This window comes from Bombina bombina, chromosome 1 (assembly GCF_027579735.1).
Source record: "Bombina bombina isolate aBomBom1 chromosome 1, aBomBom1.pri, whole genome shotgun sequence".
NCBI lineage: Eukaryota > Metazoa > Chordata > Amphibia > Anura > Bombinatoridae > Bombina > Bombina bombina.
Window position 1 is genome coordinate 914,547,059 of NC_069499.1, and position 15,669 is coordinate 914,562,727.

At 37.3% G+C, this 15,669-nt stretch overlaps 1 protein-coding gene across 1 annotated transcript in view; it reads left to right on the forward strand.

Moving 5' to 3' along the window:
• Positions 1-15,669, forward strand: part of CDH5 (cadherin 5) — a 214,701-nt gene that overhangs the window by 187,656 nt on the left and 11,376 nt on the right. Inside the window, exons 9-11 of the mRNA XM_053699617.1 lie at positions 2,667-2,791; positions 5,501-5,609; positions 13,642-13,890. Coding sequence (XP_053555592.1) covers positions 2,667-2,791; positions 5,501-5,609; positions 13,642-13,890 — 483 coding nt within the window. The remainder of the gene's footprint in view (positions 1-2,666; positions 2,792-5,500; positions 5,610-13,641; positions 13,891-15,669) is intronic.

A 15,669-nucleotide genomic window follows, 5' to 3' on the forward strand; every position in this document is an offset into this window, starting at 1 on the left:
TTTATTTTTCAACTGTTAATGTCCAAAAAATAGCTACATTTATACCTCAACAAAAAATATCTCATACAAAGTTATTTTTATATTTATTTGTTATACAAAAAAATCTGTTATATGATACTTTCACATAAATGAATGTGTATTTGTATTTCTAGAAGTCATGATATGCTTTTATCTCATATTTTATTTTTATAAATGATCATTAATGCTAGAATTTGTACTTATATCTTTGCACATACTTGTGTGTATATATATATATATATATATATATATATATATATATACACATACAGTTGTGCTTATAAGTTTACATACCCTGGCAGAATTTATGATTTTTTGGCCATTTTTCAGAGAATATAAATGATAACACAAAAACTTTTCTTTCACTCATGGTTAGTGTTTGGCTGAAACCATTTATTATCAATCAACTGTATTTACTCTTTTTAAATCATAATGACAACAAAAACTACCCAAATGACCCTGATCAAAAGTTTACATACCCTGGTTATTTTGGCCTGATAACATGCACACAAGTTGACACAAAGGGATTTGAATGACTAACCATCCTCACCTGTGATCTGTTTGCTTGTAATTAGTGTGTGTGTGTATAAAAGGTCAATGAGTTTCTGGACTCCTGACAGACCCTTGCATCTTTCATCCAGTGCTGCACTGATGTTTCTGGATTCTGAGTCATGGGGAAAGAAAAAGAATTGTCAAAGGATCTGTGGGAAAAGGTAGCTGAACTGTATAAAACAGGAAAGGGATAAAAAACGATATCCAAGGAATTGAGAATGCAAATCAGCAGTGTTCAAACTCTAATCAAGAAGTGGAAAATGAGGAGTTCTATTGAAACCAAACCACGGTCAGGTAGACCAACTAAAATTTCAGCCACAATTGCCAGGATAATTGTTCGGGATGCAAAGACAAACCCACAAATAACTTAAGGTGAAATACAGGACATGTGGTGTGGCTGTTCCAAGATGCACAATAAGGAGGCACTTGAAGAAAGATGGGCTGCATGGTCGAATCGCCAGAAGAAAGCCATTACTACGCAAATGCCACAAAGTATCCCGCTTACAATACGCCAAACAGCACAGAGACAAGCCTCAAACCTTCTGGCACAAAGTCATTTGGAGTGATGAGACTAAAATTGAGCTTTTTGGCCACAACCATAAACGCTACATTTAGAGAGGAGTCAACATGGCCTATGATGAAAGGTACACCATTCCTACTGTGAAACACGGAGGTGGATCGCTGAGGTTTTGGGGATGGGTGAGCTACAAAGGCACAGGAAATTTGGTCAGAATTGATGGCAAGATGAATGCAGTATGTTATCAAACAGAACCCCTTATTTTCCACTTTTTGATTAGAGTTTGAACACTGCTGATTTGCATTCTCAATTCCTTGGATATCTTTTTATATCCCTTTCCTGTTTTATATAGTTCCACTACCTTTTCCCACAAATCCTTTGACAATTCTTTTTCTTTCCCCATGACTCAGAATCCAGAAACATCAGTGCAGCACTGGATGAAAGATGCAAGGGTCTGTCAGGAGTCCAGAAACTCATTGACCTTTTATACACACACACACTAATTACAAGCAAACAGATCACAGGTGAGGATGGTTAGTCATTCAAATCCCTTTGTGTCAACTTGTGTGCATGTTATCAGGCCAAAATAACCAGGGTATGTAAACTTTTGATCAGGGTCATTTGGGTAGTTTTTGTTGTCATTATGATTTAAAAAGAGTAAATACAGTTGATTGATAATAAATGGTTTCAGCCAAACACTAACCATGAGTGAAAGAAAAGTTTTTGTGTTATCATTTATATTCTCTGAAAAATGGCCAAAAAATCATAAATTCTGCCAGGGTATGTAAACTTATAAGCACAACTGTATGTGTATATATATATATATATATATATATATATATATATATATATATATATATATATATACACACAAGTATGTGCAAAGATATAAGTACAAATTCTAGCATTAATGATCATTTATAAAAATAAAATATGAGATAAAAGCATATCATGACTTCTAGAAATACAAATACACATTCATTTATGTGAAAGTATCATATAACAGATTTTTTTGTATAACAAATAAATATAAAAATAACTTTGTATGAGATATTTTTTGTTGAGGTATAAATGTAGCTATTTTTTGGACATTAACAGTTGAAAAATAAAAGATTAGCTTTAGAGAAATGTACTTGTTCATGGACAGTAATGAAATGGTATAAATAAAGTTTGGAAAAACCCGAATAACGCGACATCAATGACTGTTAGTTAACAACAGTCCGATGCTCTTCGCACCGTACTTGACGCGCGTGTTTTTGACGGCTTTTTTGATAAATAGGGGGATCGTATTCAGATCCGTGTCAGCGATGTCTGGCAAGCGTATTGACGTCGGCGAATGCACTGAGATTGACGCTTTGATAAATAGACCTCATAGAGAGGAAAAAAAATAAAAAATAGAGGTGGGAGAGAAAGAAGAAAGACGAGTAGGAGAGAGGGTTAAGAGACAGAGAAAGAGAGAAGACAAACAGACACAGAAAGAAAAAAGGGAGGGAGGGAGAGAGAAGAAAGGTACAGAGAGAGAGAAATAAAAAATACTACAGTTAGTGAATCTTAATTGTAAATATCATTTATATTTTAGACCCTCCAATCAAGAAGGTGTCATTGGCACGTGTGTACATAAAAGTGCTCGATGTAAATGACAATGCTCCAGAATTTGCAGAACCATATGAGCCCAAAGTGTGTGAAAACGCAGCCCAGAAAACGGTAATTGATGCTTATGTTTTCCTTCATAGTAGATTACCCACGGTTACTCATAGCCTTAGCTTTGCTCCTAAGTGACCTTTTCTCTGGAAGAGCTTTTGTAATAGGAACCAGTTTGCATTGTATTATTGCTCAGCGTGGAAAGGAAATGTGTTCTGTAGCTTATATCGATTTCACAAACACAACTCCTACAGCTTTCTGTAAATAAGCTCTGAAAAAAAAATCAGGGAGAGGGTAAAAAGGGAAATTGTACAACTTGCAGAAGCAATTTTATGATTATTATTATTATTAAATCAAAACTGGATTAAGACAATAAAATGAAAAGTTGGTTTTTTAAACAATAGATATTGTAGAACAACATTGAATTATTTTGGTGTTTCCTCCATGTTTTATATATGAATTGCCTCAATTGCCTGTCATACTTTTTTAATTGGCAGCTGATTCTTGTTAGATTTCAGCATTTTTTCTTGTATGTATATGTATGTATATATATATATATATATATATATATATATATATATATATAATTTTAATTAAAAAATGTTATCCCTAAGTTCTATTTTCTGTTCTTGGCAATAAAATGGCTAAATATAAAGTGTCACAAATACCTCTAGGAAAATAACCTGGGGTGTCTAAATTATACAAATATATACTTTAGTGTCGCAGTTTTGGGTTGGGTGACCGCTATTAAAGGGCCATTATAGCCTAAACATTGCATACACTAAGCCGTAAGAGCATGACATTTTTAGACTATCAATTGTTCTACTGTGCTGTGCATTTAACCCTCCACAAAGGGGTTAAATACACAGTAGATGTTCCGCTCTGGACCCGCTGTGCACTGGTGGTCCTCACTAGCAGCACTAGTCACGCAACTCAGATGTGCAGTTAGTGCTGCTAATTGGATACTTGTGGTGAAACTAATACTAAGTAAAAATGCCTACGTCATTTAAGAACAGAAACTTGAAAAAACTCTGGGGCCGATTTATCATGGCCCGAGTGGGGCCAAATACCCCTGTTTCAGCATAAGCCTTCAGGCTCGCCGGAAACAAGAGTTAAGAAGCAGCGGTCTTAACTCGTACGCCTCCTCTGAGGCGCCGGACATCAATCCACCCAATCTCATACGATCGGGTTAATTGACACCCCCTGCTAGCAGCCGATTGGCCGTGAATCTGGAGGGGGCGGCATTGCACAAGCAGTTCACCAGAACTGCTTGTGCAATGATAAATGCCAACAGTGCATGCTGTTTGCATTTATCAATGTCTGGCGGACATGATCGCTACAGCGGATCATTTCCACCGGACAAATGATAAATCGGCCCACAGTCTTTAAGGAGTTACATTTTAAATCAATTTATTAAAACATATTTTAATAGCAAAAATATATCAATTGTTTTTTGCCCCTTTAAAATCTTTAATATAGGCTTGTAATCTATTTTGGATGTTTGCAGGTGTCTCTGGGTGTAGAATGCAAATTACTTATGCAGACTTAAAGGGACACTAAACCCAAATATTTTCTTTCATGATTCAAGTAGAGAATACAATTTTAAACAACATCCCAATTTACTTCTATTATCTAATTTGCTTCATTCTTTAGATATCCTTTATTGAAGAAATAGCAATGCACATGGGGGAGCCAATCACACAAGGCATCTATGTGCGGCAACCAATCAGCAGCTACTGAGCCTATCTAGATATGCTTTTCAGCAAAGTATGTCAAGAGAATTAAGCAAATGAGATAATAGAAGTAAATTAGAAAGTTGTTTAAAATGGCAAACTCTTTTTAAATCATAAAAGAAAAAAATTGGGTTTCATGTCCCTTTAATATAATAGTTGAAAAACATCTTCATGCATTTCTCTAAATTATGTTATCAACTTATGTTATTTATTATCTGCGGCTGCATTATTTGCAAATGCATAAACAAAATTCTAATTTGTTAAACATAGTCTACCAGCCCTGAACTACTGTACACAGTAGAAGTGCAGCTCGGGATCTGCAAAACTGAGTAGTTCCGACTAGCGCTGCTGATTGAATAAGCGGTACATTTGGCTTGGGACCAGTGCTCCGCAGGTTCCCAGCAGCACTTCTAGTTTGTGTTTAACCTGTTGTGGGTATTTATTTGGGGTTCATTTTCTCCTTTTGTATATATGGCAACTTGCTGCTTTTGTTTTTAATGGGGTGTGTCTTTTCACACAGGGAGAGTAAGGGTTAAATATGTTTGGCAATTAAGTTTAGATGAGGTCGGATGTAATCCCATTTTTTGTTAACCCCTCCCCTTGACATGTGATTGGTCATCTCAGTTTCAACCATTCTCTATAAATGTTGTTTGTGATTCACTTATTGTTAGCTTGATAAAGGGTCAGGAGCCCCAAAACGTTGCTCTCTCTTTTTTAAAGGTACTGTTACCTATCTTGAGTGCAACCTGTGTCTTCTACTTCAATATTACGTTTTGGACCTTTGAAGGGCGGCCCTTCAGGTGTGCACTAGACCATTTTTCTCTACACTTTATGGATTGGCTATTGTGAAGTGCTAATACCTTTGTGTTAAGCACAGTACCATAGGGTTGATAGTCCTAAAATGACACACTCTAACAAATTAGTACATGTCATTTTTCATCTATTGTGGCCCTTTAATATTTATATTGTATATACAAAACAAATAAACAAAATGTTGCTGAAACAAGAAGTGCATTTTTCCCTGTTCTTATTATTGCAGGTGATCATAAATATTTCTGCCACAGATAAGGATGAAATGATACCAGGAATGAAGTTTACATATCACTCAGCAAGAATGGAAAATAATTTCACAGTGCGGGATAATCACGGTACTGTTTTTGACTGGCTGTCTATGCATGGCTGGGCGTGGAGACATTTCAAAATGTGTTTCTTTAAATCTAGAATTTTGTTTTCTATCCTTTGGTCAATAGCATCTCAGTGGGAGTTCTGAGCTCAGGGAAAACGGTAGAGTTTCTTCCCAGCATGACACAGAAAGTGATTCTCTTTGTAATCCATTTGCTTCTGGTTCCTGTCTATAAATTCCCTGTTGCTGATACAGTTTAACTTCAGAAATTGTTCTGTAAACATGAAAGAAGAGAAAGAAACATATTCAAAAGATTCAGCTAGTGTATACAGTAGAAAAGTATATTAGGGCGGCTAAAGAAAAGAAGAAAAGGGAATAGATAGCAAAATTAATTTTCTGTCGTAAGAAATATCTGTAGGCCTCTGTGATAAGAGTGCCTTGTAGACATGTCTTTAAATAATCAGACATTTTAATAATTACTTTAATTTAGCATGTATTAACACTTGATTTAATAAAAAATAATTAAGCAGCTAGAATCCTTACATTTAAAGGAACACAAAAAAAAACCTTAAAGGGACATATAATATTACATATAACTCACCTTTTTATTGTGCATTTGAAAGAGCAGGAGTTGAATAGGTTAAAAAATACTTTTTGTTTTTCTTGAAAAGGCTTAAATTTAAGGTGAAACTTACAGGAAGTTGATTATATGCCACAATATCCTGGGACACTACTGCTCACTGGCTGATGTGAACAAATATACAAGAAAGAGAAGGTGGGTCACCACCTAGGATCAACCTCGTTTAGCCCAATTATGCTTTTCACAGAGATCTTTCCTGAAGCATATCAGTCTGATCCCGCCTAAAACAGACAGTCCAGCCTTGAACTATCAGGCAATACAACCTCTAAATGAGGAACATGGCAACCCCAGATGATCGTTTCAGCCTTCTGTGGACCTCATCAATGAGGTGCAGCCATATCCTCTAGGTACATTGGGCAGGGAGTCCACATGTGGTTTCCCCCAACACCCTAAGGACAAATTTCCACAGGGATAGGGACAAATCCCACAGAAAAAGATGGACTTATTGATCAAAGTAACGTCTATTTAAAAATAAAGCAATGTAATACATTCTGAAACACTCTCTTTTAGATTGAACAGATGTTTTTTTTAGCACCTTGTCCCTTTCATTGATGCTATAGCCTCTAGTTATGAAAGTCTGGCGGACCTGATCCGCCAGTGCGGATCAGGTCCGCCAGACTTCGCTGAATATGGCGAGCAATACGCTTGCCGTATTCATCATTGCACCAGCAGCTCACAAGAGCTGCTGGCAGGGCCGCCATCAGGGGGTGACAGGGGTGACTCCTGTCAGGGGCCCAATGAGCCAGGGGGGCCCCATGAGGCAAAAAAACTAAAAAAAAAAAAAAAACATTTTTTTTTTATTTTTTTAAAAATGTTGGCAGCCACCAGTGGGTACTACAGGAGAGTGCTAATTGAGCATGGGAAATTTTAATATAAGGAGTAAAGTATTAGCATTTGAGAGGATTTCTTAGTGTGCACTAAACCACTATGCTCAGTGTGAGAAAGACTTGGCACTTTGTACAGTGTGTGCCTGAGTCAGACGGCAGATCACTTTCATTTGAAGAGGAGGTAGGACTTACTTAGCAAATGTTTTTTATTTCTTTGTGCAAATTTGGATTGTAACTTCAGTGTGGTAGTAGTTGTATGGTGGGGCTAGGGGTCCATAAAAACACATTTTTTTAGCAGCAGTGTATTTATGATTATTTGACAATGCTGTAGAAATTCTATATTTAAAACCATGCAGAAATGTTTCCTCCTCAATACACAAATGGTAGATGCCCTTTTGGCAGATATGCATTATATATATATATATATATATATATATATATATATATATATATATATATATTACATTCCAGTTTACTGCCCCTTTATGCAAGGACTTTCCATATGCAAGGAGGCATTTTATCTAAGATTTTTACATCTGCATAAAATTTTATACTCTCAGACTAAGATTGCTCAGTGTTTGAAATGAGACAGGTTAACTTAAAACTGTTCTGTTTACACTACAGCTGACTTAGTTTTGAAATACATACCAACAAGCCTAAATCCTGCATTTAACCAGATCTAATGGTATGAGTACCACAGCTTATGGTCCCACCAAGACCATATAGAGTACAGCATTTTCAAAATCCATAAGTACAGCTGACAGATGGGAACATTTGTACACTATATTCGAAGTGGTGCTCTTGGTTGGGGAAAATGAAGAAAAAAACAAACAAACATTTGTCAACCTTTTAAAGGTACTTTTCTTCATCTAGCCATCTACCCAGCTCATTAATGTACAATTTTGAATTCACAGAATTATTTTTGTTTGCACATTTACAAATATGATTCTTTAAAAAGTAATCTCTTAATTTCTGCATTTTTTTTTTTTTTTATCATGCATGTCCCACACTGTTGATTTAGGGGATGCAAGGTGCATAAATGTTTCCTCCTGTGAGTGTTTCTGTGGGTGCATGTGTTTATGTCTTTGTGCTTTGGTTTGTGTCTCTATGTGTATGTATTTTTTATCTGTGGGTCACTCTGTGAGGGTGGGTGTGTATGTCTTTGTGCATTTTCTGTGGATGTCTGTGAGGGTGTGTGCATATATCTTTGAGCTTTTTCTATGGGTGTTTCTGTGAGGGTGTGTGTGTGTATGTATGTATGTATGTCTGTGTTTTCTGTGGGTGTCTCTGTGAGGGTGTGTGTATGTCTTTGTGTGTTTTCTGTGGATGTCTCAGTGAGGGTATGTGTATGTATGTCTTTCTGTGTTTTTCATGTGGTTGTCTCTGTGTGTGTGTGTATGTCTTTGTGTGTTTTCTGTGGGTGTCTCTGTGTGTGTATGTGTGTATATGTCTCTGTGTGTTTTCTGAGGCTGTCTCTGTCGGTGTTTACTTGGGTGTATGTGCAAGTTTGAGTTTGTGTGTGTGTGTCCATTGTCTGTTCCTTTTTAGGACATTTTGACCTTACTACAAATTATTCACATCTTTCTACAGACTTTGAGACTAACAAGACCTTTCCGGAAGTAACCACTCCACCATTTAACCTTTAAATTATTGTTTAGGCAGTTCAGGGCCCTTCCTTTCAGCCACTGCATGCTGTTGTCATAATTTAGTTGTCATCTTCCTTTGCAAAAAGATAATCAGAACTCCATATTTTGTTTTCTAAATCTCCTTTTTTTACAAAACTGTAGTTTACCTCATTACTTGTCAGGTCAATGTAAACAAGTGCTAAGTGTCTGGGTTTCTGTGTCTGAGTGTGTTTCTTTGCGTGTCTGCTAGAGTGTCTATATGTGAATCCTTATGTCTGAGTGTGTTTGTGTGTTTCAGTGTATGAGTGTGTCTGTGTGTGTGTGTGTGTGTGTGTGTGTATGTTACTACCTTTACAACATTTCCAAGTTTAAATAGACAATTAAGAATAAAGTGCATATACGTTTTAGTCACTTGGTCAAAAATTGCACATGTCAAAGGAGGGGGGGGGGGCCCTGATCAATAGTTGAGTCAGGGGCCCCAAAATTTCTAGTGGCGGCCCTGGCTGCTGGTGCAACGCCGCCCCCTGCAGACTCGCGGCCAATGGGCCGCCAGCAGGGGGTGTCAATTAACCAGATCGTACTCGATCGGGTTGTATTGTTGCGATGTCTGTCCGCCTGCTCAGAGCAGGCGGATAGGTTATAGAGCAGCGGTCTTTGTGACCGCTGCTTCATAACTGCTGTTTCTGGCAAGTCTGATGACTCGCCAGAAACACGGGGCATCAAGCTCCATACGGAGCTTGATACATATGCCCCTATAGGTCAACTAGTGTTCAAGTCAAATTTTTTATTTATTTGCAAAAATCTACACCTTCATTTGAAACCATACTTGCACAATGGTAGTTTAACATACCCAACACTGATTTCTCAGGCACATGACTAGTATTGCCTCATCAACTGAATTTTTCCCATGAACACTTTACTGACTACATTTGAACAAAATGTTACCATACAACTAAACTAGACAAAACAACATTACGTTTAAGAGAAGACTTAAATCCAGACTGAGTGGAAGATGACACTGTGGTGTCCTCCACTTTTACTGTTGTGTCAGGGAATGTGTTGTGGCACATAGTCATACTGGTTTGGTCATCATAATGTTATTCCATGGTGCAAGATGACATCACACCTAGGGCCCAATGATCTAAAGCTCTCCGCTCTGGTAAGATTGTTAAAGCAGTCTGATCAACACGCTGGGGTCGGTCCCGCAAAGAATATTAGAAAGGCAAATTTTAGCTTGAAAACTGTTTATCTAGCTATACACAGTTCTGTATGTGAAGGAGAGGCATATACGTTGAAATGTAATAATTGAAAAAAGCCCCCAGCGATTCTCTCTCCATGCATGTGAGTTTTTGATTATAAGGCCCTTAATGTGGAAGTTCCAAGATGCAGAGGAATTTACTTGTTGCTCTTGATGTGATCTTTTAAGCAATGCTTTATCCCCACCCTACACCATGTGATGGGACATGTAGCTTCTCATTTAAAAGTGGGGATGCAGATGATCACTGTAAAAAAAAAGTGATTATTTGCTAATTTAAGTACCATGGAGTTTTGGCTGAGAGGGAGGTTCTGTGGGAGCCCCTATTGCATTCCCTGTCTGATCTAAAGGGAAAACCCTTCATGTTAAAATAAGAGTTTACATGCCCCTCATATGACAAAAGGAAATGCCCCTTTTTAAATGGGGGATCACATACATCTCTAATTTGTACAACGGTTTTGATGTCTCACTAAGCACAAAAATACTTAAATGCTGCTGTACATCACCCAGCTCCAATTCACGTTTGATTTACATTTCTAAAAACGTTTAAATGGTACAGATTTTTGATTCATTGGCAATAAGATACACCTTAATTTTCAGCATAAGTTTCAAGTTGCAAAGTGAAGTGTAAAACATAATTTTAAAATCTTAAATGTTGTAGTTTTGAGAATCTGAACTGATGCTAAATACAGAATCATGAGGTGTTTGTCTACATTAAAAAAACAACAACAAACAAACATTACATTTGGCATAGAGTTGCTTTTCTCCACATTACTTTCTTAATGTGACAGCGCAGGTGAGTGAAATGGCTCAGCAAATAAGTGGTTACTAATGTCAAGCATATTTGAAAAAGCATACGATATTCAGTTATTTTATTTAGTTTTGTATCATGGTGAGAACAAAATGTTTTATTCACCCGCTATGGGCTACATCTTAATCCAGACACAACAGGCCCTCACATTTTCAGTGACAGGAAGCTATAAGCAGGTAATCAAATGGTAGCAACTATACTGATTGCTATGACCAGCCAGGTAATGAGCGGAAGACATGATCAATTTTAACACTTTAACCTATATCTCACAGGTGCCAGTGTTTTAATCCTGTTTTCTTAACCTCAACCAGACCACAATCACAATAAACGATAACAGAGGTTTATCGCCTCTCCCTGCTCCCATGCTATAAAAGGAAAATGAAACCCATTTTTTTCATTTTATTAAGCAGACAGAGAATAATTTTTTAAACAACTTTACAATTTATTTCTAAGATCAAATTAGCTTTTTTTTCTCTTGTTATAACTATGCAAATTAGATAATAGAAGTAAATTGTAAAGTTGTTTAAAATTATAGGATCTATCTCAATCATGAAGAATTTTTGAGGGGTTTCGTGTCCCTTTAACCATATATGTAACCTTGCCCTCCACCAATATTGACCTTATACAAAACCTGGTTCCCCGTGTCTATTAACCCTATACATGACTCAGTTGTCCTCTACACATACATGACATGGTCCCCTACTATTATTAACCCCACTATCTTCTGACTGACAGTCAACTGATTCCCCTTATATAACATTTACTGCAAACACTCCTCCTTAACTATAAACAATTTCCCTACATGATACTTCCATCAGTAATCTCCCCCCAACAATAATCCAACCCTCACTTTAGACATCCCCATCATTTAACTTCCCTCCAAATAAAAAATAAAAAAATAACAAAAAAAACCTAAACTTTAAAAGTTCTTAACATCTCTTTGCCTGAGGCCTCTCAATCAGCTTTCCCACTTAAAGGGATAGTAAAGTCCAAATTCAACTTTCATGATTCAGTTAGGACATGTAATTTTAAACAACTTTCCAATTTACTTTTATCATCAAATTTGCTGTGTTCTCTTGGTATTCTTAGTTGAAAGCTAAATCTAGGTAGGCTCATATGATAATTTATAAGCCCTTGAAGGCCCCCTCTTATCTGAATGCATTTGACAGTTTTTCACAGCTAGAGGGCGTTAGTTCACGTGTTTCATATAAATATTATTGTGATCACGCACATGGAGTTATTTAAGTCAGCACTAATTACCTGATACAAAACTGCTGGTAACACTAACGTGTCAAACTCTAGGGGGCGCAATTGTACAATGGTGTGGTGTTAAAAATATTAACAACTATATTAGCATAGGAATATATATAAAAACAAATATAAAACAACATATATAATGGTATCAAAGCTCTTATCTGAGTCCATATAGAAGGATGGAAGACAGTTCAAATGTCCGGATAGACTTTGATAATAGTAGGTGTAATCCCAGGTCCTAAGATCCTCAAGGTGTATTACCGGCTGCTCCTCTCAAAGATATAAAATGAATCCAGGCATCTATGAAACAAATCACAAAAAGAGGGCGCCTCCTAGTGTGGTACTGTGGTTGTAACAAATATCAGGTGTGTCTTGTGTTGTAATGATACTCACAAGGAGAGCAGCACCAAATGTGCTAAGTGGCGCAGTCTGGGAACTCTCAGTGTCCCAGCAAACTGATCCTTGGTAGGGATGTAGAAACTCAGGTATCCAGGTATCAGGGAGAGCAAAAACAAGCTCAGGCTTCCAAAAGGTGCAGTATATTTTTATTAAAAACAGAATAAAAAACTAAGGGTGTGTACATTCACCCAAAGTGTATATGCTAATTTATAAGCCCTTGAAGGCCCCTTCTTATCTGAATGCGTTTGACAGTTTTTCACAGCTAGATGGCGTTAGTTCATGTGTTTCATATAAACATTATTGTGCTCACGCACCTGGAGTTATTTAAGAGTCAGCACTAATTGCCTGAAATGCAAGTCTGTCAAAAGATCTGAGATAAGGAGGCAGTCTGCAGAAGCTTAGATACAAGGTAATTACAGAGGTAAATAGTAAATTTATATAACAGTGTTGGTTTTGCAAAACTGGAGAATGGTAAATAAAGGGATTATCTATCTTTTTAAACAATACCATTTTTGGTGTTTACTATTACTTTAACTGTTTGGTTCACGCTGGATACCACTAAATGTAAGCCCTAGATAAAACTGTAAAGAATGTAGCTAGGGTTAACGTCTGACATTTCTAGTAGGATGACCTTCTCCTTATTATTTTTAATATTATAGAGATTAATAAAGGGAAAGCTCTCCCACAAGGTGCAATGATTATTATAATTAGTAGTTCAAAATAAACAAAAACTCACAATTTTGTAACTGGCTTTAACAAGAATGTTGATAGTAACCCTTAGGGGCCAGTTTATCATATGGAGGGCGGACATGAATCGCTGTAGCGAATCATGTCCACCCGACATTAATAAATGCCAAAAGCATACGCTGTCAGCATTTAACATTGCACAAGCATTTCTGGTGGAATTCTTGTGCAATGCCGCCCCCTGCACATTCGCGATCAATCGGTCACTAGCAGGGGGTGTCAATCATCCCGATTGTATCTGATCGTGATAATTGGATAATTGAAGCCCGCTCCTCAGAGGTGGCGGAGAAGCTAAGGAGCAGCGGTCTTACTACCGCTGCTTTTTAACTTATGTTTCCGGTGAGCCGGAAACTTCGGGGGTACTTGCTTGGTAAATCTACCCCTAAAACATTATCCATTTTGAAATGCTACAAAGACAACAGCAGATTTTTCTCTATTGTCCCATTCTGAGTTGCAAATTAACAAATGTTGATTAACCTCCATGTTGTTTGTTTTTTTCCAGATAATACAGCAAGTATTATTGTCAAATATGGGCAGTTTAATCGTGACGTGGCTAAGGTTCATTATCTGCCTATTGTGACCTCGGACAATGGACAACCTGTACAGAGCAGCACAAACACTCTGACCATCACCATCTGCAGATGTAATGAAAAGGGGGAATTCACATTGTGTGAGGAAATCGCCAAGCAGGCATCGGTGTCAGTCCCAACTCTTGTTATCATTTTTGTGACCCTTTTTCTCCTCATTTTAGGTAAGAATTTTATTTTTCTTACAATTTTAAGGTTGCAAAAAGGTATATAAATTTACACATTCTTCTCTATACCAGGGGTGCCCAATCATTTTTTAATAGAAGGCAATTTATTTATGACCAAACTTTTTGTATGGCTGGTCACTAAAGCTCACACTTATGCTTATTATAAAGCCTCAAAACAAAATTAGATTGTAATCACTATTTGTATTTAAAGGGATATGAAACCCAAAATATGTATTTTGTGATTCAGACGGAACATACCATTTTTTCAACAAAAGATACCAAGAGAATAAAGAAAACAGATAATAGAAGTAAATTAGAAAGTTGTTTAAAATCAAATGCTCTATCTGAATCATGAAAGAAAACAATGGTTTCATATCCCTTTAAAAATTGCACAGGAAATGAGTTACTATTAATAAATGTAATTTAACTCTATAATATACTACTATTCAAATTGACAAAATCTGGTAATAATACACATGGTTATATATGTTTTGTGTTCAGTGCTGCTGGTCACACAAAAATTTTAAAAGACCAAATTGTATAATGTGCCCCTGTAGGGTGTGCTGTGTATGCCAGACTGTCTACCTGATATCTAGCTTTGCCCACTACAGCCCCATTTGTGAATCTCATTCACTGCAGTCCTGAGTAAATGATATACAGGCCAAAGTAATAGATTTACAATTTTTGGGAAACATATTCCCATGCTCCAATTACATTGAAACAGGACTTGAACTCTTTGGTCTAGATTGCAAGTGAAGCACAAATTAACACTCCCGCTTGAGCGTTAATTGTGCTAGAAGTAAGATTTTTGCGCCTATATTATGGGGCCGATTTATCAAGCCGTCAACCGCAAATACGCTGGAATTCCACAGCGTAATTGTGGCGAGCTTGATTCGCCTTATTTATCAAAGCCTACAGACCGGCAAAAGTAGAATTTTGTGGCGTAACATACGATCCGCCGGTCTCAGTCCGACACAGATTGATGCTTACGTCACTACAGATGTTCCGAATGCATTCGGCACTATCTGACTACTTTTGCTAGTTAACAAATAACTACCAGGTACGCAGCCGTACGCTCGCCACTATTCCGGCCCAGCGTACCTGGTTTTCAATCCGCCGCCCTGGAGGCCGCGGATGCCATAGGAATCAATGGGAGTCTGAAAGCAGCGAAAGCTTACGTTTGCTGCTGCCCGATATCCCATTGATTCCTATGGGAGAATAAAGTTATGTTTACACCTAACACCCTAACATAAGCCCCGAGTCTAAACACCCCTAATCTGCCGCCCCCTACACCGCTGCTACCTAAGTTATTAACCCCTATCCCGCCGCTCCCGGAGCCCACCACAACTAAAGTTATTAACCCCTAAACCGCCAGCCCCCCAGATCGCCATAAACTAAATTAACCTATTAACCCCTAAACCTAACAACCCGCTTACTTTATATTAAATATTAACTAATCCCTATCTTATAATAAATTTAAACTTACCTTTAGATTTAAATTAAACTATATTAAACTATTAATTAACCTACCTTAACTATTATAATAAAATTACATTAAACTATATTAAATTAATAATTAACCTACCCTAACTATTATAATAAAATGACATTGGGGCATATCTAAAAAGCTCCGAATGGAGCTTGATGCCCCGTGTTTCTGGTGAGCCTGCAGGCTCTACAGAAACAGCAGTTATGAAGCAGCGGTCACAAAGACCGCTGCTCCATAACCTGTCCGCCTGCTCTGAGCAGGCGGACAGACATCGCCGGAAATCAACC